The sequence below is a fragment of the Enhydra lutris genome, unplaced genomic scaffold (assembly GCF_002288905.1).
Source record: "Enhydra lutris kenyoni isolate GAN:26980312 unplaced genomic scaffold, ASM228890v2 scaffoldscaffold28, whole genome shotgun sequence".
NCBI classification, from domain to species: domain Eukaryota; kingdom Metazoa; phylum Chordata; class Mammalia; order Carnivora; family Mustelidae; genus Enhydra; species Enhydra lutris.
Window position 1 is genome coordinate 20,130,378 of NW_019154112.1, and position 24,137 is coordinate 20,154,514.

General features: G+C 40.5%; 1 protein-coding gene across 2 annotated transcripts in view; it reads right to left on the reverse strand.

Moving 5' to 3' along the window:
• Positions 1 to 18,142: 18,142 nt before the first annotated feature.
• Positions 18,143 to 24,137, reverse strand: part of LOC111152255 (RAB23, member RAS oncogene family) — a 38,955-nt gene continuing 32,960 nt past the window's right edge. The window contains exon 7 of one of the 2 annotated variants that reach the window (XM_022510702.1): positions 18,143 to 21,306. In XM_022510702.1, the coding sequence (XP_022366410.1) occupies positions 21,143 to 21,306 (164 nt within the window). In that variant the 3' untranslated portion in view covers positions 18,143 to 21,142. Of the gene's footprint in view, positions 21,546 to 24,137 lie in introns of both variants that reach the window. The other variant, XM_022510704.1, reaches the window with a different exon arrangement.

The following is a 24,137-nucleotide window of genomic DNA, read 5'->3' on the forward strand; positions in this document are numbered from 1 at the left end:
TAACTGACTGAGCCACCCAGGTGCCCCTGCAGTGCTTAATTTAAAGTTCTATCATTGAGGGGTGCCTGGCTGGCTCAGTGGGTTAAAGCCTCTGTCTTCGGCTCAGGTCATGGTCTCAGGGTCCTGGGATCGAACTCCCCATCAGGCTCTCTGCTCAGCGGGGAGCCTGCTTCCTCCTCTCTATTTGCCTGCTTCTCTGCCTGCTTGTGATCTCCTGCTGTCAAATAAATAAAATCTTTTAAAAAATAAATAAATAAAGTTCTATCATGGTCATCCCATTAGTTTGATATAATTACTGCTCCCTTTTGTTTTTTATGTTTCCATTTTTGTTTTAATGGTGTTAATCTGTATATGACATGAAGCTTGGATGTATATAGAGGGACTAATTTCTTCATCACTTCCTGACCACAGTGGTTGGACAAGGTGAGTCAACCCGAGCCAACCAAATGTTCTCTACTGTGAGTATGAATCCGGAGAGATTTTAAAAAGTTTGAAGAGCGGGCGCCTGGGTGGCTCAGTGGGTTAAGCCGCTGCCTTCGGCTCAGGTCATGATCTCAGGGTCCTGGGATCGAGTCCCGCATCGGGCTCTCTGCTCAGCAGGGAGCCTGCTTCCCTCTCTCTCTCTCTCTGCCTGCCTCTCTGTCTACTTGTGATCTCTCTCTGTCAAATAAATAAATAAAATCTTTAAAAAAAAAGAAAAAGTTTGAAGAGCGGAACAAGGATGTGGCATTGTTCAATATGGTTGTTTATAAAAACAAGGTGGGGGTGGGGGTGGCTTGGTTGACTAAACGCCTGCCTGCCTACGGCTCAGGTCATGATCCCAGGGTCCTCGGATGGAACCTGCTTCTCCTGCTCCCTTTGCCCTTCCCCTGACTCATGCTCTCTGTATCTCAAATAAATGAAATCTTTAAAAAATTTTTTAAACCTTTTAGAAAAAAGAAAAAGGCACAAAAGAGCTAACAAGAGGACACACTAATCTCTGATGTTGTTTGTCTTTCCATTTCGGGAAGATTATCATCATGTCTAGTCACCAGATAAGCCGCCATAAACTGATGGGCTAGATTTTGCCGTCTAAACGTAAACTGTGAACAATACTCTGAAAATATTCAATGACGGAATCAATAACTTGTTATTAGCATTAACAACTAGCAAAAAAAAATGCTATTATTATGACCAAAATAAGGATAGTCATTGGGAGATTTGCTTTCTGATGCCTGAACACTCTTCCATTTGAAAAAGAAAAGCTCATTTGTTATTACTTACATTTTTCCCCCTAAATCAAAAGTTGATTCATGGCAGTAAGGAACACTATACTTACCTAAATGAAATGTACAAGAGAACTAATTTTCTGAAGATGTCTTCTTTATTTTTTGCATTTGAATGATTTGAGATCTGGAGACTTGCTGACCCTGGAGAAATTGCCCTTCCCAGGGCTAGCCAATCCCTAGAGATAGTAAGTCTACAGTCTGCCCCTCAAGCTAACCTTTCAAAGTGCAAAGCAACCAGTCCAGGGCCCTCATCCCCAACTCCCTCCCCTAACAGCTCCCACACTCAGGGCTATGATCCACCCACCCTAATTACCCCAGGGCCAGCTACCACACAATGAAGGACAGCTCCTGTGTACCAGCACCCACTGAAATTCTTGAAACTAACAAATCCTACACCTGCTTACCCTGCCCAGCCTGTTTCTTCCCGTAGAAACCACAATAAGGGCTCTTGATCACATTTTCCTCCTACTCCGTCTGCCTCCTGACTGACACTGGTGCTTCCTGGTTCCCCCACCCCTGGTGGCATAGCATGCCCCTTCCTCTTAGAGGGATCTATGAGTGTAACAAACTATTTTCTATGGCATTCATCTCCTAATCTATTGGCCTAGCCATACCTACATAATATTAAAAACTATATTCTACAGGCACCTGGATGGCTCAATAGGTCTGCCTTTAGCTCAGGTCCTGATCCCAAAGTCCAGGGATCAGGATGGAGCTCTGCGTGCTCAGGGGGGAGTCTGTCACTTCCTTTCCCGTCCACCTGCTCATGCTCTCTCTCGCTCTCTCACTCTCTCTCTTTTTCTCAAATAAATAAAATCTTTTAATAAACTAAAACCTATATTCTAAAACATTTCTGAAAATGTCCACTGTGAATTCTCATTACTTAATAGGATATTAGAGTTGGAGTCACTATAAATAAGTAATCGAGTTCAATCTAGCTCACCTATTCATTATATTCCAAGGCAAACAAGGGCACTGATTAAGTTTAATAATATGATACAAGGTGGCCTGTGGTGTTCATCTGTCATGGCATGCTTTCCTGCTAAATCCAGATGTGGCCCCAGGACCTCCTGACTGGAACACTCCAGACAGTTTCTATCAGAGAGATCTGTCTTAAAGAGATGAACCTATTTACCACCTATGGACCAGCCCTGCTAGAAGGAAGGCCCAGAGGAGACACAGGACTTCTTTCCACTACTTTAGTCCCCTTTGTGGTATGTCTACATCTCCTTCCTCCTCCTTCATAAAGCAGGGTATGTGGTGGGGAAGAGAAAGTTAATGAAGAAAAATAGATTTTGGGGCACCTGGGTGGCTCAGTGGGTTAAAGCCTCTGCCTTCGGCTCCGGTCATGATCCCAGTGTCCTGGGATCGAGCCCCACATCAGGCTCTCTGCTCTGCAGGGAGCCTGCTTCCTCCTCTCTCTCTCTCTCTGCCTGCCTCTCTGCCTACTTGTGATCTCTGTCTGTCAAATAAATAAATAAAATCTTTAAAAGAAAAAAGAAAAATAGATTTTTACTGTTATTTCTCTTTAGGTTCCATGGTACATGAAGCTTAATATTTCAATATCTAAGTATATAATTATAGATTGTTTAAAAAAAAACACAACATTCAACTGAGTTTTTAAATTTTTTCAATTTTATTGAAATATAATTGACATATCCAAATCTTTTCTTCTTTTAAGTAAGCTGTATGCCCAACATGGGACTCAAACTCGTGACCCCAAGATCAAGAGTCTCATGCTCTACCAACTGAGCCAGCCAGGTGCCCCAACTGAACGATTCATGAATCAAGCAGCATCCAATTTGTAGAGAGAAAGGAGCTCCAAAGAGCTGTACAAAATGAAAGACTTTCATAGGCAGAAGGGAGTAGGGAAAAGGAAGTTATCCTAGGCAAAGAAGCAGATTGGTTATTGCAAGATTACCTTTCTTTAGGGGGTGGCAGGGGTCTGTCAGGCAGATTATGTAACTCGTGCTGATTAGGCGATTCCTGAGTGACTGATTTAAGATTCCATTTCTGGAGCTGAAACTGTAAGTCAAGGTTTGGTGACATGGGGCTTAGCATAAATGATGTCATTTGGAGTCTGTTGTCTGGTTTTTAACAATATAATGTGCATGTACTACATTTAAAGTTAGAAAAAATTTAAAAAATAAAATAAAATAAATCTGTTTATTACATAACATGAAGACTTGATAAGCTATTAAAGAATGCAGTCATGAGGTGCCTGGGTAGCTCTGTCAGTAAGCCTCTGCCTTCGGCTCAGGTCATGATCGCAGGGTTCTGGGATCGAGCCCCACATTGGGCTCCCTCCTCGGCAGATAGCCTGCTTCTCCCTCTTCCACTTCCCCTGGTTGTGTTCCCTCTCTCACTGTGTCTCTTTCTGTCAAATGAGTAAATAAAATCTTAAAAAAAAAAGAATTCAGCCATAACACAATACACACAAATTTTTTACAGTACGGTTCTGTGAATGTATTTTCTCTTCCTTATGGTTTTCTCAATATCATTTTCTTTCCTTTCTTACTTAAAGAATACAGTATATAATACATCTAGCATACAAAATCTGTGTTAACTGTTTTTTATCGGAAGGCCTCTGGTCAACAGTAAGCTCTTAGTAGTTAAGTTTTGGGGGAGTCAAAACGTGGATTTTCTACTGCATGTAGGGTTGGCACCCCAACCCGCATATTATTGAAGGATCAACTGTATTCGTGGAGATTCATCTACTATGTGCTAGGCCCCTTACCATACTGGGATAAAACTGTGAGCCACAAAAGATGCTTCTCCTTAGGGTACTTACAGTCTAGTCGGTGAGAATAATAAAATAAAAGGATTATACAAATACATGTAAAATGCAACCTCAAAAAACGCTTAGAAGAAAAGAATATAATTGGGATGATTAGGGAAGTCAAGAAAGGTTTTCTTAGGTGATTGAGGTATCTGTGTTTCCCATTATATTAGCTAGATTCAAATGATATAGAAAGGAATAGCTTGTGACTCTACCACTGGGTGCCTCATTGTGCACATTCAGTTTTAAAACAGAGAGGTTTTTTTTTTTTTTTTAAAGATTATTTATTTATTTATTTATTTATTTATTTGACTGACAGAGATCACAAGTAGGCAGAGAGGCAGGCAGAGAGGGGTGGGGAAGCAGGCTCCCTGCTGAGCAGAGAGCCCGATGCAGGCGGATCCCAGGATCCCGGGATCATGAACTGACCCGAAGGCAGAGGCTTTAACCCACTGAGCCACCCAGGCGCCCCTAAAACAGAGTTTTTAAAAAAGATTTTATTTATTTATTTGAGAGAGAGCTGAGCTAGAAAGAGGCATGAGTCGGGCGGGGGCAGAGGAAGAGGTTGAAGCAGACTCCCCACTGAGCAAGGAGCCCAACTCAGGGCTCAATCCAAAGATCCTGAGATCATGACCTGAGCCAAAGTCAGACACTCAACTGACTGAGCCCCCCTGGCACCCTTAAAATAGAATTTAACCTCTTCATTCGGTGCTAATACTTTGTTAACGTACTTTCTTAATCTTTATCTTGGGGAACCAGCACCATTCCTTTCCACATCCTTCATCCCTGTTCCCCACTTGTTCACAGCATTCTATTCTGCACTCAGTTCTCTCTACAGACACCACCATGACACACACTCACACTCCTTCTCCCCTCCCCACCACAGTTCCTTTTCCTGTTCCCCAGTCAATTAATAAGGGGAAAATATTCAGTAGTGAATGACCACTACCATTTGCATTTTTATCACCATTTGCATTTTCAGAACATGTGTAATACTAACATTTTGAAAGTGTAAAAATGTGAAATGGTGAACTAGAAACTGAAGATGAGAGCAGGCTGAACATTAAGGAACCTTCTAAGAACTTCTGTTTTATAGATGGTTGGCCTTGGTACATGGTATTTGGTTGATACCAACTGGGAGACATGGGTTTTGGAACGAATGATATCATATTGTTTAAGAATATCTGTGAGATTCATAACAGATATTTAAAACAGAATTTCTAGAAAGTTCTTTTCCATGAGAAATCATTTCTAAAACAAAATTCAAGGCAAACATGACTGTGAGATTGCCTGCGATCACTTCAGATACAAATACAGATCAGATTACATCATTGCTAAATTACAATGTAAAGAGCCTGGGCTTCTCGGGGCTCTAAATAAAGTCTGGCCGGCAACTTGGTTAAACACACACATGTGTACACACACAAACAGGCACATGGTTTGTTACTAATCTTCCTCCGAGAGTTAAGAAAATACACACCCTAAGATGTCATACAGTAAGAACTTTACAGTTGTTTATACCATATTAGGAAAAAAGCTTATGCTATGATTAACTAGCATGTTTTTCCTTTTCATTTGGTAACCATCATATTGGTTTAGGAAAACATCAAACAATTTAAGTCAATTGTAAGTTATTTGATTTCCATGTTGTAGCTACCCAACTATAATTCTTTTCAGATGTGATTAGAAGTAACCTAATTTATACTATAATAATTCCCTCAAGGAATAGTTTTTAGTAAAAAACAAACAAAAAAACCAAAACATCTCACTTTTTTATTTGTTAATGCAATATAGTATTATAATTTAATGGCAGGACATTTTTAACGCTTTTATTAGAGGCTTTACTATATTTTGACATGAAGGAAGTTTGAGGTACTTTCATTTAGAGATACTAGAAGAAAGAAATCATTATTTATTGAGCATTTATGAGGTGCCAGACTGTGCTCAGGACAATTAACATGTCAGACCTCATTTAATTAGCATGAACACTGTACCAAACCAAATGAAGAACCAGTTATTGTCAATACTATTATTACTTTTTAAATTTTATTTATTTTTTTTAAGATTTTTTTTATTTGACAGCTACACAGCAAGAGAGGGAGAACACGGGCGCCTGGGTGGCTCAGTGGGTTAAGCCGCTGCCTTCAGCTCGGGTCATGATCTCAGGGTCCTGGGATCGAGTCCCACATCGGGCTCTCTGCTCAGCAGGGAGCCTGCTTCCCTCTCTCTCTCTCTGCCTGCCTCTCCATCTACTTGTGATCTCTCTCTGTCAAATAAATAAATAAAATCTTTAAAAAAAAAAAAAAAGAGAGGGAGAACACAAGCAGGGGGAGTGGGAGGGGGGTAAGCAGGCCTCCCACCAAGCAGGGAGCCCAATACAGTGCTCGATCCCAGGACCCTGGGATCATGACCCGAGCCGAAGGCAGCCGATTAACGACTGAGCCACCCAGGCACCCCACTATTACTACTTTTTTTTAAAAGATTTTATTTATTTATGAGAGTGAGAGAGAGCAGGGGTGAGGAGCAGAGGGACAAGCAGACTCCACACTGAGCACTGAGCCCCACTAGGAACTCAATCTCAGGATCCCGAGATCATGACCTGAGCTAAAGTCAAGAGTTTAACGCTCAGCTGACGAAGATACCCAGGCACCGCTATTATTATTTTTTTTAAGATAAAATTTTCTACTTTTTAAAAAATTTTAGACAGAGTTTGCATGTGCAAACGTGGGGGTAAGACAAAGGGAAAAAGAGAGAGAACTCCAAGCAGGCTCTGCCCAGCAAGGGGCCTGAAGCAGGGCTCAATCCCATGACCTGGAGATCATGACTCCAGCCACATCAAGGCACCCAGGTGCCCCTGTTAATACTATTCTAAGTTTCCGGCCCCCATCAGGCTCCCTGAGAGCAGGAAGCTTCCCCAATCCCTCTTGCCTGCCGCTCTGCCTACTTGTACTCTCTCTGTCAAATAAATAAATAAAATCTTTAAAAAAAATACTAGTCTGTTTCCAAGAATTCTTTTTTGTTCTCATAATTTTCCTTTTTTTACTCATCTGTTGTTTCACGGGTGTGTTAGTTTTGTACTATGTCTCTGTCAATGTCAATGAGCTTTTGTGTGTGGTTTTCTGTTTTTAACTTTTATTCGCCCTCTTAGTTTCTGCTTTCTCCAAGCTCTAGCTTGCCCTTGGATTTTGTCGCGGTCTGTGACATTGGAGACCTTGTTCATGTATGGGGCTCCTTGACAATGCATTCCCATTTAAGAGTGGGCCATTCAGGGGCGCCTGGGTGGCTCAGTGGGTTAAGCCTCTGCCTTCGGCTCGGGTCATGATCCCAGGGTCCTGGGATCGAGCCCCACGTCGGGCTCTCTGCTCTGCGGGGAGCCTGCTTCCTCCTCTTTCTCTCTGCCTGCCTCTCTGCCTACTTGTGATCTCTGTCTGTCAAATAAATAAAAATCTTTAAAATAAAAAAAATAGGGACGCCTGGGTGGCTCAGTTGGTTAAGCGGCTGCCTTCGGCTCAGGTCATGATCCCAGCGTCCTGGGATCGAGTCCCACATCAGGCTCCTTGCTCAGCAGGGAGCCTGCTTCTCCCTCTGCCTCTGCCTGCCACTCTATCTGCCTGTGCTCACTCTTGCTCTCTCTCTCTGACACATAAATAAATAATCTTAAAAAAAATAAAATAAAATAAAATAAATTAAAAAAAAAAAGAGTGGGCCATTCAAACCTGACTTCAGGCTGTGTGTGCATGAGCGGCCCTTTGTCAACTAGAGGGCTTTACTACAGAGGGATCTGGTTGAGGGGATTTTTGGGGAGATCCTTGGTTATCATATTTTGAGGCCTTTTCTTTTTTTCTTTTTTTTTTTTAAGATTTTTTTTTTTTTTTAATTTATTTGACAGACAGATCACAAGTAGGCAGAGAGGCAGGCAGAGAGAGACAGGAGGAGGCAGGCTCCCTGCCGAGCAGAGAGCCCGATGCGGGACTCGATCCCAGGACCCTGAGATCATGACCTGAGCCGAAGGCAGAGGCTTTAACCACTGAGCCACCCAGGCGCCCCTTGAGGCCTTTTCTTTTGGGCTTCTTAGATATCCAGAGAAAGCATGCCCAGTGTTGTAAGTGGGGGCTCTAAGCCTGCTTGCCACTGACCTTGGAGCTGAGTGGATCTAGAGTTTCTCCCTCTAGTGTGTAGACTTGCACTGGCTGCTCTTGTTTTCAGTGTGGTAGCCTCCTCTCAGCTGGGCCTTATACTCCCTCTGGTCCACGTTAATTCAGAAAGCAAACAAAAATCTGCTCGAGTGGGAGAGGGGCAGTGGACCAGCTGTACATGGTGGTAGGCAAGGGGGGTTGTAGGGAGATAGCAAAGGCCATCTGGAGTATCTAAGTGCTTCTTTTTTTCTTTCTTTCTTAAGATTTTATTTATCTATTTGACAGAGAGAGATCACAAGTAGGAAAAGAGGCAGGCAGAAAGTGGGGGGGGGCAGGCTCCCCGCTAAGCGGAGAGCCTGATGCGGGGCTCGATCCCAGGACCCTGGGATCATGACCTGAGCCAAAGGCAGAGACTTTAACCCACTGAACCACCCAGGCGCCCCTACCTGAGTGCTTCTTATAAACACTTTCAAACAATCCTCCTGCTTTACCTTTCTTTTTCAGAAATTCCTGGTTTTTTAAAGTTTAGGTCTTATTATTATTTAGATCAGGAGATAACTGCCATTGAAACGGTAGTTTGTTATTCACCATTTCCAGAATGAAGCCTGCCATGCCACAGAGAGCCACAGGGGAAGCACAAGGGTTGGGCAGATGACAGAGGGAGCCAGGGAGAAACAGCCTTTACAGCAATTTCGTAAGAAGACTGGGAGTGGCCGGGTGAGCAGGCAAAGGATTGACTAGTTTAAATAATCTCAGCGGGCTCTGGAGCATAGGAGCTGTCCTTAAGTGTCCATACCTGGCCTGGGATGATTGGAGCAGTAGAATATTGACTCAGAATGTAAGAACCCCTTGGAAGTGGTGGGGAGAGGAGCCCTGGGAGGGGCTGTCTTCCCACTATCAGTAAAGCCTCAGATGTCAAAACATCAGTTTGAAAAAGTTATGCTTCATACACTTGGCAGTGCCAATTTCTGAGCCTCTGGGAGGTCTGTGAGGCAATATGGCTCCCTTCTGGGTTCCTCCTCTTCCTGTAGATGGTTCTGCTTTTCTGGACATAATATGATTGTGACAAGTGAGGACTTATCCCAATCCATCCACTCTTCAGCTTCCAGAACTTTTTGTTGTTGTTCTCTCCCTGTTCTCTTTGAAGATGCCCGTTTAAACATCCTGTAAGGTCATTTTAATGGAATTTGGAGAGGTAGGGGAGTTGAATGCTTGCATTCAATCCACCATCTTCAACAGATAATCACAAAGTAAGTACCAATACTTTTTCCTCTCACTTTGAAAGAAGGGATTATTTAACCACTAGACTCCACCCCACCCCACACCTGTCCAAAACAGGATATATACAAGGCCATATAACTATCTTAAAATATTTGAAGGGCTACTGCATAGAAGAAAGAATAAACTTACCTTGAGCTCCTCCAGAGTCCATAATGAAAAACAATGAATAGACATTTAGGAAAGATATTTTAGCTCAATAGAAGAAAAAATATTAGAGCAGTTTAAAAATGTAATCTGCTGCCTCATGAAATGAAGAGCTTTCCATCATGAAACACATGTATTCACTCACAAGCCTCTATCAAGTGCCCATTACAACCAACACAGCTCCCCCTGATCTCAAGCTGCTCATGGTCTAATGGAAGGACTGTAATGTCTGAACCTAAAGATTCCTGAAATCCCAGGTCTTCCTGTTATACTTGCCATAGAATTTCTATTTCTCTTTTGGAGCACTTACAATTCCTTGCTTAATATCTGTCTTCTCTTTGGTCTCTGAGCTCCAATAAGGGCAAGAACTGTGTCTTTATCGATCATTACTTTACCACTTAGATTTAGGATGGTGCCTGATACATTACAGGTGCTCTGAAGCAGACGAAAATTTAAATAACAGATTAAGGAGTGGTATGATATAAATATAATCATGTCACTAGAGGAGAATTCTAGAAGTAGAATTAAGTGAGGACACTTAATTTAGCCTGGGATGATAAGGGAGGACTTCCTGAGGGGAGATGTCACTGAAATGAACCTTAAAGAACATTAAAGAGATAGTAAGGTGGGGCGCTGGGTGACTCAGTTGGTTAAGCATTTGCGTTTGGCTGGGGTCATGATCCTGGGGTCCTGGGATAGAGTTCTGTGTCAGGCTCCCTGCTCAATGGACAGCCTGCTTCTCCCTTTCCCCCTGGTCCTCACCACCCCCATAAAGCTCCCCCCACCCCACTCACATGCATGCTCTGGACTCTCTCTCAAATAAATAAATAAAATCTCTTTTTTAAAAAAGTAAGGCAAGGGACGCCTGGGTGGCTCAGTTGGTTAAGCAGCTGCCTTGGGCTCAGGTCGTGATCCTAGCGTCCTGGGATCGAGTCCCACATCGGGCTCCTTGCTTGGCAGGGAGCCTGCTTCTCCCTCTGCCTCTGTCTGCCTCTCTGTCTGCCTGTGCTCGCTCACTCTCTCTCCCTCTGTCTCTGACAAATAAATAAATAAAATATTTTTTAAAAAAATAAAAAAGGCAAGAAAGGAGAGTAAGAGAATTCTAGAAGAAACAGAATGATCAAAGTCCCAGAGATTTTAATGACATGATGCAGTCCGTGAACTATAACCTATTCTCTATAGCAGATTAACAAGGAGCACATTGAGGGATATAGAGTGAAGACCAGAGAGCAAGATCAAGGCAAGGTCATACTAAAGAGTTTGACAGAATGGCAATGAATATTATGCAAGCCTCTGAAGCAGAAGATTTTATGATTTAATTTAGAAAGATCATTCTGGCAGCAATGTGCAGGATGTATGAGAGATGGAGGTAGAGGCAAGGAGACCAGTTGGAAATGTGGAAGGTAGAACAAAACTAGAACATGAACACAATTCTGCCAAATTCTTTGCCACTTTATAACAAAGATGGCCTTTCCTCTGGTTTCCAATAACAGGTTCCTCATTCCTGTCTGAGACCTCACCAGAACGGCCTTCACCATCCATATTCCTTTCCGAATTACTTGGGTATTCTGTAATTGGATGGAAGCCTCTTCTCCAGCTCTCCTCATTTCTTTGAGTTCTCACCAGAATCACCCTTAGTGGTTCATTCCCAGCAACACGGGGTTTTCTCTCATGCACCTCACAAAAAACTTTCTCTGCCCATTACCCAATTCCAAAGCCACTTTCACATTTTTATGTATCTGTTACAGCAGCATCCCACTTCTCAGTACCCATTTTCTGTCTTAGTTCTTTGGGGCTGCTCTATGAAAACACCATAGAATCCAGAGGATGAATGGCTTATAAACAACAGATATTTAATTCTCACAGTTCCGGGGGCTGGGAAGTTCAAGATCAAGGCACCAGTAGGTTTGGTGTCCAGTGAGAACCTGCTTCCTGGTTCACGGACAGGCACCTTTTGCTGTGTCCTCACATGGCAGAAAAGGCAAGTGAGCACTCTGGAGTCCCCTTTATAAGGGAACAAATCTCATTCATGAGGGCCCTGCTCTCATGACCCAGTCACCTATCACAGGCCCTACCTCCTAATACATCACACAGGAGATGAGGATTTCAACGTATGAATGTGAGGGTGGAGAGGAGCGGACACAAACAATCAGTCATAGTCCGCCATCTATTAGTCAAAAATAGAATCCACCATATCTCTTGCCACGCTATCTGTTCCCTGTTATTATTCATGGAATTATTCTTCACTACAAACCCACAGACTTCTCCAGTGTTATTTCCTGACTCTCATCATTAGCAGACACTCACTGCTCATGCCTTCACCTCCTAGCGCAGTACGATCTGGTTCAGGATGACGGTTTAGCTCACTTCCTTCCGTGCGAACCACTGGCACTAACTCAGCTCATGTCAATAGATGGGCTCTGCATGTTGTTACAGTTTAAAGTTTGATATTTTTTTTATCACCTAGGCACACAAAATATAGTTTTGATCAAAGAAAATAGCTTCTTTCAAGGTCTAAGCATGACTAGTTTAAAAAAACCGATATTATTTACAGTGTTTCGTATGCAGAAGGCAGTCAACAACTATATGATACATGAAAGGACGTTTCAGGTCAGGAAATCAATACAAAAGGCCCAAGATGGCAAACTGTGGGTATGTTCTAGAAATGGTAACAGTCAAAATACCGGATACAACAAAGCCCACAGGAAGAAGGTGAGCTAGAGTGAAACGCTGGGGAGACTTTACAATTAGCACCTGAGCATTCACAGAACCATTAAGATTTGGTTATAATCAGATATCTGCTCAGGAAAGATAAATTCCATTTCAGGTGGATGTTTTCAAATGTCACTGAAATGACCAGTAGAATATAAACATAGCAAAAATTCTGTTTCAGAGATGGAAAAAGGGAAGGTGTAGGCCAGAGCAAATTTCTACAAGACAAAGTGCAATCAAGACCAGAGTGGTGGTGGGCTGGGGTGGGGGGAGGGTGAGTAATGAGCAGCCTGAAATTCAATAAATGAAAAAGCCAAAGCCTGCTTGGGAAATAAGGAATGGTGTCCATGACAGAACCCAACCCCCCACAAGTGTAGTAGCAGGGCCCCAGGTCTGTCTGCCAGAGGAGCAGCTCATTCAGCTTGCCTTGGGAAGAGGAGCACATAGGAGACTGAAGCAGTAAAGCTCTAAAAGGACTGGTGCCTGTTGCCAGGGTGACTGTGGGAAGGTGGGGGTGGGGCAGTACCAAGGAACAGATCTTGAGAAGCAACAGACTGTCACCATCAGTGAAATTCTCTGACAGCTTCCTCCCTACTTCAAACAAACTGTTTATACTTGAAATCTTGCAAAATCCCCAAAGAAAATACGGTCTTTTACCTCTTCTTTAAGACCAAAAGATTTGCCCAAGGATCCAGATAATCTCCAACACAACTTACTTGAAATCCCAATACTGGACCAATGTAGATACTCTGTTAGGATGAACCACTAGAGAAGTTAACAAATTTCAAAGTTTACTGGCAAATACACACACACACACACACACACACACACACACACACTTGAGTAAATCAAGTGACACTATGATGTTCCCAAACAGTAAGACTCAGTATGACAAAGATGACAATTCACTCCAAAGTAATCTATATTTGTGCACCCCCAACCAAAATCCTAAAGGTTTTGTGTGAAGCATTCCATCAGATTTTCCTCTACTCTCTGAAGACCCGCACTCCTTCCTCAGGAAAGGAATTAGGAGCAAGCCCTACATGGCCTCCTTTGATCTGGTTCCATATATACCATGTGGGAGAAATTCCTTGAAGTTTGTGCCACGTGGATGGTATCTTCATATCCCAGTATTAATGCAAGTTGTTTTATTTATCAATTGATATGTAATACACAACTCCAAAATTTAGTAACTTAAAGCAATAATCATTTTTGCTACTTGGGCAGGGCTCAGTGGGGCAGCTTATCTCTGCTTCATATGCCCTAGTGAAGTTGGTTTGAATGAGGCTGGGGGATCTATTTCCAAGATGGCTCCAGGTTGGTGCTGGCTGACACATGGGAGCTCAGCTGGGACTGCTAGCTGGGGCCCTATATCTTTTGCTACAGGGGCCTTTCTACTTGAGTCAACTTTCTTCAGAGAATGGCCACTAGGTTTCAGAAGGAGGAAGCAGAGGCTTATTAATGCCTGGGTTCCGAGATCCCAGAATGTTACTTCTCTGCAATTAGCTGTAGCAGTTATAGGCCCACATCAGATTCAAGAGGAGTCATAAGCTCTCCCTCCTGATGGAAGTAGCTGCATGCAGGTACAGGGAAAGGCAGAACTATCTGGGGGCCATCTTTGGAGACTATCTACTACTCAGGTTGTTCCTTGATTTTATATTCCATTGGCCATTTGGTCAGTTTCCATAAAGGATATCCAAATACTAGTGCTTAAGCCATCACCCTTCTTAGAAGTAGTTCTGAATAATAATTAATTTAAATATAATCATTAAAGCAGCATCATTAAAGCAGTATTTCCCAGAAAAGATTTTTCCAATAATCTTCATTATCTAATAATAAAAACATATTTAATTTTTATTGAGGCACAATTTACAGTGAAATATACAGATCTTAAGTGTATAGTTCAATGTTTTTTTAACATACCCATATAGCTGTGTATGTACACATACATATGCAAATGCATAGCTGTCTACCACATACCCATATCAAGATCTATCTGCCTTGCCCAAGAATATTCTCTGTGCCTTTTTCTTGTCAATGCATTTTCCCAGAGGCAACCACTATTCTGATTGTTTTAGATTTGCCTACTCTAGAACTTCATATAAATGAAATTATATAGTACATACTCTTTTGTGTTAGACTTCTTTCATTCAGAATTAAGTTTTGGGGACTCATGTTTTATATATTAATAATCTGTTCCTTTTGGGGCACCTGGGTGGCTCAGTGGGTTAAGATTCTGCCTTTGGGGGGCGCCTGGGTGGCTCAGTGGGTTAAGCCGCTGCCTTCGGCTCAGGTCATGATCTCAGAGTCCTGGGATCGAGCCCTGCATTGGGCTCTCTGCTCAGCAGGGAGCCTGCTTCCTCCTTTCTCTCTCTGCCTGCCTCTCTGCCTGCTTGTGATCTCTCTGTCAAAATAAATTTAAAAAAATCTTAAAAAAAAAAAAAAAAAGATTCTGCCTTTGGCTTGGGTCGTGGTCTCAGGGTCCTGGGATCAAGCCCCACGTCGGGCTCTCTGCTCAGTAGGGAGCCTGCTTCCCCCCCCCTCTCTCTGCTTGCCTCTCTGCCTACTTGTGATCTCTCTTTCTGTTAAATAAATAAATAAATAAATCTTAAAAAAATTTTTTTAAAAATCTGTTCCCTTTAATTATTAGTATTTCGTTTTATGAATATACTATAATTTGCGTAAATATTCATGTGTTGGTATGGGACGCCTGAGTGGCTCAGTTGGTTAAGCCGCTGCCTTCAGCTCTGGTCATGATCCCAAGGTCCTGGGATCGAGTCCCGCATAGGGCTCCTTGCTCAGCAGGGAGCCTGCTTCTCTCGCTGCCTCTGCCTGCCACTCTGCCTGCTTGTGTGTACTCTCTCTCTCTATCTCTGGCAAATAAATAAAATCTTTAAAAAAAAAATTCATGTGTTGGTAGATATTTGGGGTGTTTCCAGTTTGGGGCTATTTTTATTTTATTTTATTTTATTTTTTTTAAAGATTTTATTTATTTATTTGTCATAGAGAGAGAAGCGAGAGCGAGCACAGGCAGACAGAGAGGCAGGCAGAGGCAGAGGGAGAAGCAGGCTCCCTGCCAAGCAAGGAGCCCGATGTGGGACTCGATCCCAGGACGCTGGGATCATGACCTGAGCCAAAGGCAGCCCCTTAACCAACTGAGCCACCCAGGCGTCCCTTTATTTTATTTTTTAAAGATTTTTATTTACTTATTTGGGGGGTGGTGACAGCACGGGGCGGAGTGGGGGGAGGAGCCAGGAAGAGGGGCAGAGAGAGAAGAAGACTACCTGCTGATCAGGGAGCCCATCTGAGCCCAAGGTAGAGGCTTAACCGATTGAGCCACCCAGGCACAGTTTGGGGCAATTTTAAAGCTGCTATGAACATTCTTATACAATTCTTTTCATACACATAAGACTTTATTTCTCTTTGGTAAATACCCAGAAGTGAAATTTCTGGGTGAAACAGATGATGCATCTTTAATTTTACTAGAAATTGCCAAGGTTTCCAAAGTGATTGAACCAGAGTTCCCATTACTCCACATCTATACAAATATTTTACTTTGTTAGTCTTTAAACTATATATCACAGCTATAAGTCCTTCGTGAGATAGGATTATACAAATACATTCTCCCAATATATGGCTTATCCATTAATTTTCTTAACCATGTCTTTTGTTGAGCAGAAGTTTTAATTGTTATTATGTACAACTTATTAATTTTTCTTTTACAATTAACACTTTCTGGGTCCTAAGATATACTTGCTTAACCTAAGGTCGTGAAGATATTTCCTGTTTTCTTCTAGAAGCTTTAGTTTTAGCTTTTATTGATTAGGTTAATAATCTACCACAAATTATTTTTTGAGGATAATATGAGGTAAGGCCTGAGATTCAAAATATCTAGTTATTCCAACACACTGTGCTTTTCCCCATAGAACTGTTATGAAGTCTTTGTTAAAAATCACTTGACCTGGGGCACCTGGGTGGCTCAGTTAGTTAAGTGTCTGCCTTTGGCTCAGGTCACAATCCCAGAGTCCTGGGACCTAGCCCCTGCATCAGGCTCCCTGCTCGGCGGGAAGTCTTCTCCCTTTCCCACTCCCCCTGCTTGTGTTCCCTCTGTCAAATAAATAAAATCTTTTTCTTTTTAAAGATTTTATTTATTTGACAAACAGAGACCACAAGTAGGCAGAGAGGCAGGCAGAGAGAGAGGGGGAAGCGGGCTCCCTGCCGAGCGGAGAGCCCGACTCAGGGCTCGATCCCAGGACCCTGGGATTATGACCTGAGCCGAAGGGAGAGGCTTTAACCCACTGAGCCACCCAGGCGCCCCAGTAAATAAAAATCTTAAAAAAAAAAAATCACTTGACCATGTTTGCATGGGTGTATTTCTGGATTCTAGTCTGTTTCAATGATCTGTGTGTCTTGTTAACTGTACCGATATGGAGTCTTAGAATCACAGAGTCTCAGTTCTTCAACTCTGTTCTTTTTCAAAACTGTTCCGGCTAACCTAGGTTCATCACATAGCTTTTAGATAAACTTAAAACTTTTCAAAAAAAAAAAACCTGCTGGGATTTTGATTAGAATTGTACTGAATCTATAGATCAATTTAGAAAGAGCTGACAACAAAACAATACTGAGTTTTCCAATCATGTACATAATACCTCCATTCATTTAAATCTCCTTTCTCTCAGCAATAAGTATCACACATTTAAATTTTAAGTGTTTGTTTATAATCTGCTCTAACTCATGTAATTTATAAACCTGTATAAAAGCCATACTAGGAAATTTCAAGATTGGTATGACATGTTGTTTTTTTCCTACAGTCTAATAGAAGAGCAAAGTATTCTCATAATTTTGAAAGTAGAAAAATTTGAGTAACATTTTAATTAGAAGAGATGAAATATATACACATTTAATAACACAAAGACAGAATATAAGACTTATAGAGGAGTCACCCATACTACAATAAAGCAAACTCAGCCTTTGATTTCTCTTAAACAATTAAAAAAAATAGAAATGTAGGGCGCCTGCCTGGGTGGCTCAATGGGGTTAAAGCCTCTGCCTTCGGCTCAGGTCATGATCCCAGAGTCCTGGGATGGAGCCCCAAATCAGGCTCTCTGCTCAGCGGGGAGCCTGCTTCCTCCTCTCTCTCTGCCTGCCTCTCTGCCTACTTGTGATCTCTGTCAGATAAATAAATAAAAATCTTAAAAAAAAAATAGAAATGTATATTTAAGTGAATCTAACACCTAAATATATGAAAAACTGAATTCCAAGAGATAGAAGAATTAGGAAAATAAAAAACCTTTTTATGACAACTTTTGCATCCAAGTTGGCATTCAGCATGGATAACAATCTTTTTTTTTTTTTTTTTTTAAGATTTTAAAGTAATCTCTGCACTCAATGTGGGGCTCAAATTTACAATCCCGATATTGAGAGTTGCACGCTCCACCAAGTAAGCCAACCAGGCGCCCCTACTTTTTTTACTTAACATTTTCATTTATGGAAATTGCTTAACTTACTTCATTAAAATGATTGCAGTATTTAATAATCAAAATAACCAAGCCAAATCCTTCAACTTTGGTCTTTTACTTTGATGAAAAATGGCTGGCCAGGATTCCCTTTACATAGCCTTTTATAATGTACTTGATAGCGGTTAACCTATTTTTTTCTTTATGTACATAATCCCAACCCAAAAGCTTTTCTTCACATTTTTAATTATTTAATTTTTAGGACAAAACTACCAAATATATACTAAAATATGATTAAATCAGTCTTTTAGGATACTTCCCTCCCCATAATTTCATATGAGAAATTAGACTTTGATTGAAAAATAGTTATTCTTTATTATTTTAATTGTCTTTAAAACAATGCATCAAGAAATCAATATTATAATAGAACATTTATAAGCTTAAAATGTTCTTAGCAGTAGTTAATTCCTCCATAAAATATAACTGCATATATAAAGCAGTATCAAATTCACTCATATATATTAGACTGTAAAGTATAATGGAAGATAGCACATCTTTTTATGTCTGGGCTATATAAACATAATAGTTACAAAATGGGAAAGAAAATTTCTTTGTTGCTATTGAATATGTGACTTTGACAAACTTAGCTCTTCATTCTCCTCTCTTTTGAAAAAAAGGGAGGGAATAACAATACTCACCCATTGTTGTAAAGATTAAATTAATGTTTGCAAGGTACCCTGTATAGTTCCCACCTGATAATAGGTACTAAATTAAAGGCAACACATTTCATCTCATGGCACTAATTAAGATAAAATATAGTTGATCCTTGAACAACACAGGGATTAGGGGCACCGACCCCTGCACAGTGGAAAATACAAGTATAACTTTTGACTCACCCAAAACTGAACTACAAATAGCCTATGGGTGACTGATGACATAGCTGTCCACTAACAAATATTTTGTACATTGTCTGTATTATATACCGTATTATTATAAAGTAAGCCAGAGAAAAGAAAATGTTAAGAAAACCATAAGGAAGAGAAAATACATTTTCAGTACTGTAAAAAATCCGCATGTAAGTGGACCTACATGGTTCAAATTGGCCTTGTTCAAGGGTCAACCGTATATTGCCTTATCTGGGCTACTCTAAGCTATGTAATTCACTGGGCCGACTGAGAGGAAAGGAAGGCTGAGGAACCCTGCAATTCGGCAGTTATTCCACAGCTCTCTGTCTGTATACTAAAAACCAGCCAGCTTGTACAAAAGTACAGAAGAGCACAAACAACATCCCGTCGTCTTCCACAGTGTTTTCTTTAGTATCCATTATTCATTACAAACTAACAGCAAGGTCATTTAAAAGAATTAAGGGTTTGGGGAGGCCATTTAATGTGAATGTTGGAGGTTTTAGAATTAAATTGAGAAAGTATTTAACATATCACTTGTGACTGATTTTCAGACCTACTTAGTTATGTAAAATGACCAATTATGGTTAGGCTTAAAATACACAAGTGCAAATAAAAATTCAAATGTGTAAAAAAAGATCTCTCTTCGGTTCCTATAAAAAGAAAAAAGGACAAAACTAAATACATACAATTATATTACAAATATCAGGAAACTTCTACCATCAACAGTGATTATCTTTTTCATATAGAAAAGTAACAATCTTTTCCCCACACACATTTAATTAATATGAAACAGAACTACAACATATTACATGATTTTCGGGGGGGCTACTAAAGACCACAAAATGATTTACCACGAAATATGTTTTGTGCAAAAATTAAAGAGACTGTATTTGAACAGAGCAGAACAGGAAAGAGGAATCATTAACAGGTACCCATTGTTAGGAATGGAGTTGTACCCCCCCAACACCTATCCCACTGCCAGCAATGGGAGTGGAGACAATGATGACAAAAACTAACATTTTACATTACTTTAGAGTAGATAGATGCCAGATTATTTCAATATTATGAAGAGCAAATATTCATTCTTGACCATTTAGCAAGGACATGCACCAGGAAATTCTATTATCTTCTCAACATTAACCTGGACAGAGAGATGGGGATGGTACAGATGGAAGACTTAAAAAGAGAGAGACAGAGAAAACACAAAGAGGAAATACATACAACATTATGCATTTAGTACAAATAACGAAAAACGACTTTCATGACACATTTTCCAAGAAAAGTTATTTTTACATGTCTTGAAATCCTATAAAAACCAGATATATCACAAGGGGTTAAAAACAAAGTCACTGATGAATGATAATCACTTATTAGCAGAGTTCATGCAATTAATTATCTTAGTTGGAAAGCTACCGTCCCAAGTCAAAAAATGTATGCTCTGCCACATGATGACATATGAAAATCAGTTCTTAAAAGAAATTATTTTGCATTCGGTACTGACAGAACTCTTGCGAAGGGGCTATATAAACTGAAGTTTATAGAAATTTTTAAGTGATAATCTTAAAATACCATACAAAAATGTATAAATGAAAAGATGCTTTAGAGTTGCAGGGCATTAGAAAATCCGTAATGCAGATTAAGACAAAAGAACTTCCCTTCTTCATTTAAAAAAATTGTTAGCATAATCTTTTAAGTTCCAAACTGCATTTTCAGTCAGCAGCAAAAGGTGCCAGACGCACCAGCACACTTCACAGGCCCCAGGAATGACCGAGGGGGCACTTGACCTTCAGAAGGGCGCGGCCAGCACAAGCTCCCCACTGCTCATGGGTGCACACAGGAAAAAGTTTGCAACATGTCTCACCTGGGAGATACTCTAAGCATTCAAACATTTATACTCCTCTTTTATCTACCCTGTCAGAGAGGAAAACTGCTTTTTAAAGATATAAACAATATAAATTCTGATAGTAAAGCACTGTAAAAATTAGGTATGATATTTTTGGCACAAAGCACTTTTAAAATCTGAGCTCATTTTGCAAAATATATGTCTGGAATTTCTTATTTGAAAATAAAAGCTTTCAACATACACACAATGTGTAAATGATTGTATGAATTAACGAATTAGATTCTAGGTTTCCTTAAATACTGAATATCCCTTCAGTATACTTCAGTACCAGATATCTGCATGCAGACCTCCACATTCCACGCCATACAGATATTGCACAAGTAACATTGCCAAAATACAAACTCATGCAGTCTGGCAAGACTTAGGATTTACCTTTCAATATTATTTTTTTGTACGTATTTGACTTCAATACCCCTTTCCAGAAAAGCTGTATAACCAATTTCGGAAATACAATGCTTGCTATCTTTCCTGGACAATACATCCTGTACCAATACATTCAGGCATTCCACTTATGTTTTCCAGCACTTAAAATTCAGCAAAACCTGTTTGGGACATTTCTTATAGCATTCCTTCAAAAACAGGAGAAGCTTCGTCTGATGTAAAAGAATTAAAATGAGTCCACAAGGCAGTAATTTTTCCATCAAAGATCTCGCTCCATCTGAAAAGCACTGCAGAACAATATTTAAGTCTGTCAACTTTCACAGAGCCATTAGGTGCAAAGTCTGCTAAAAAAAAAAATCTTGTAACATACCATGACAGCTGGATGTGTTTCTTACTGAATTGCACAATATAATTCAACTTTTTTTCCTCCCTAAAGTGTTTTAGGGTATGCTACAGCTGCTAAAAGGATTTCTGTTTTTCTTGGTCCTCTGTTTGTTGGGTCTAAGATTGATGACATCTCCACCATTAAGAGTACCTGAATTCTGACCCGAATGACTTCCAGTAGATGTATTAAAGACACCTGTATAAATTGAGGGAAAACAGACAGAGTGATACTGATAGAGCTCAGGGTTACCAATTACAGATGGTACATGCAGCATCTTAGTAAATCAGTAATATTTTCCATATTTATATTTTCAAGCTTTTGTTTTCATTTAATATATTTTCAAAAAAATTTTTAAAGTAAACTCTAAACCCCCACCTTTTTAAGTAAACATGGGCTCAAACTCACAACCCTGAGATCAGGAGTTGCATGTTCTACCAACTAAGCCAGTCAGATGCCCCACATTGGATTTATTTTTACCAGCAAATATACATTGCTTGTCAAAGTTCAAAGGGTATACAAAAGGGATTAAAGGCTCCCTTTCAAGGGCACCTGGGTGGTTCAGTCATCAAGCATCTGCCTTCAGGTCAGGTCATGATCCTAGGGCCCTGGGATCAAGCCCCACATTGGGCTCCCCACTCAGCAGGAAGCCTGCTTCTCCCTCTCCCACTCCCCTTGCTTGTGTTCCCTTTCTCGCTATGTCTCTGTCTGTCATATAAATAAATAAAATCTTTTAAAAAATAAAAAATAAAGTCTCCCTTTCAAATCACCGGTTTACCTTCCCTAAAGCATGCATGTGTTATCACTTTTCCCACGTATCCCTCCAGAGATATTTTATGCATATTTAAGTAAAAAGGCATAAGCATTCCTTTTTCTCCCTTAATTACCAAAATGGTGATTAACTGTACACACTGTTCTGCATCTTTTTCACTAACAATCTATTTCTGAAATTTGGAATCAGTAAATATGATAATTTTTTTTAAAGATTTTATTTATTTGACAGACAGATCACAAGTAGGCAGAGAGGCAGGTAGAGAGAGAGGAAGAAGCAGGCTCCCCACCGAGCAGAGAGCCCAACGTGGGGCTCGATCTCAGGACCCTGGGATCATGACCTGAGCAGAAGGCAGAGGCTTTAACCCACTGAGCCACCAGGTGCCCCTACAGTTTCATTTTGAACTGTAATCTCTATAATCTCTAGATTATAGATTAAAGTTAAACTATAATCTTTAAACTATAAATCTATCATCTTAAACTATAATCATAAACTATAATCTCTAATTTATAAACTACTTATCATCCATGATACACCAAAGTCTGGCCCAGAGACACGGTCAGCAATACAAAGATGACGAAGAGCAATTCCTGCCCGCAAGAAGTTTGTACTCTCATCAGTGAGGTGAGCTGATACACAAATAAGAAATGCGAGATACTCTACCTTAAGTGTCATCTAAGAGACCCAAAAGCCCACAGATGGTTCTAAGGAAGGACCAATTATAGCTACTGTATGAGAAAGGACAAACTGATAAGAAAGGTATAATGGGACAGCTGGCAGCGCAACAGACTCAGATCTCTCTCAGAAGAAAAGCAGAGTGGCCATGGCTCTCGCTAGATATACAGTGAGCAAAGAAAGCTTTCTAGAAAGTCCTTGAGTAATGAATAGTTCTTTGGCAGGGATGGGAAAGAGAGAGGTCATTCTCTCTCTAAGCAAAAAGGAAGAAAACAGTCCTAGAATGTTTAAGAAACAGCAAGACCTCTAGCAGAACTGGAAAACGGGGTCCATGTATAATAGTGGGGCATCAGGCCATACAGAATAGACAATACTGTCTTTAGATCTCAGAATGAAGAAAGCTGCATTTAATATTCTCCACAATATGAATCTATCAAAGGGCTTTACTCAGTGAACTGGAAGAGACAATAATGGAGCCCAGAAGATAAGACCAGACAGAAGCTTATTACAACTGTCCTATTTTGTTTCACAGAGCATTTGAGGTGTCTGATGATAAGATCATATGCAATAAAAATGGCAAAATAACAATGAAGAAGAAGCCAGAACCAAGGGGGAAGGGGAGATAAAAGAGGTCAAGAAAATAATGTACATGATTACATGTATGTAGTGGAGGGTTAGGGACAGAATACAGATGTGAAGTCTCTAAGAGACTACAGAGAAGCTTTAGAAACAGAAAATATGGATCTCAACTTCCTGGAAGCCAAAGCAAAGAGCAAGACATGGTGAGTCCTTGTTACAGAGAAGACAACATACTTAGTCTTCAGGAAATGTTAGACTTTGTAGGCATTTATTTATTTAAAGATTTTACTTAGTTTATTTGAGAGAGAGAGAAAATATGAAAGAGAGTCTGTGAGCAGGGGGAAGGGGTAGAAGGAGAAACAAACGCCCTGCTGAGCAGTGAGCCCAATGCAAGAGTCAATCCCAGGACATCATGCCCTGAGCCAAAGGCAGACACTTAACCAACTGATATATAACAGATCTTTATATATAAAGTCTTTATCTCTGCTCTCTTAATACATAAAACAGATTTAGAAAATTTAATGGTTAAAAAAATATTTTAACTCAATATACCTTCTAATATGAGACCTGATACTAAGTTTTAATAATTGCTGATCTAATACTTTCTTTTTTTCTTTTTTTAAAGATTTTATTTATTTACTTGACAGAGAGAGACCAAGCAGGCAGAGAGGCAGGCAGAGAGAGAGAGAGAGGAGGAAGCAGGCTCCCTGCCAAGCAGAGAGCCCAATGCGGGACTCGATCCCAGGACCCTGAGATCATGACCT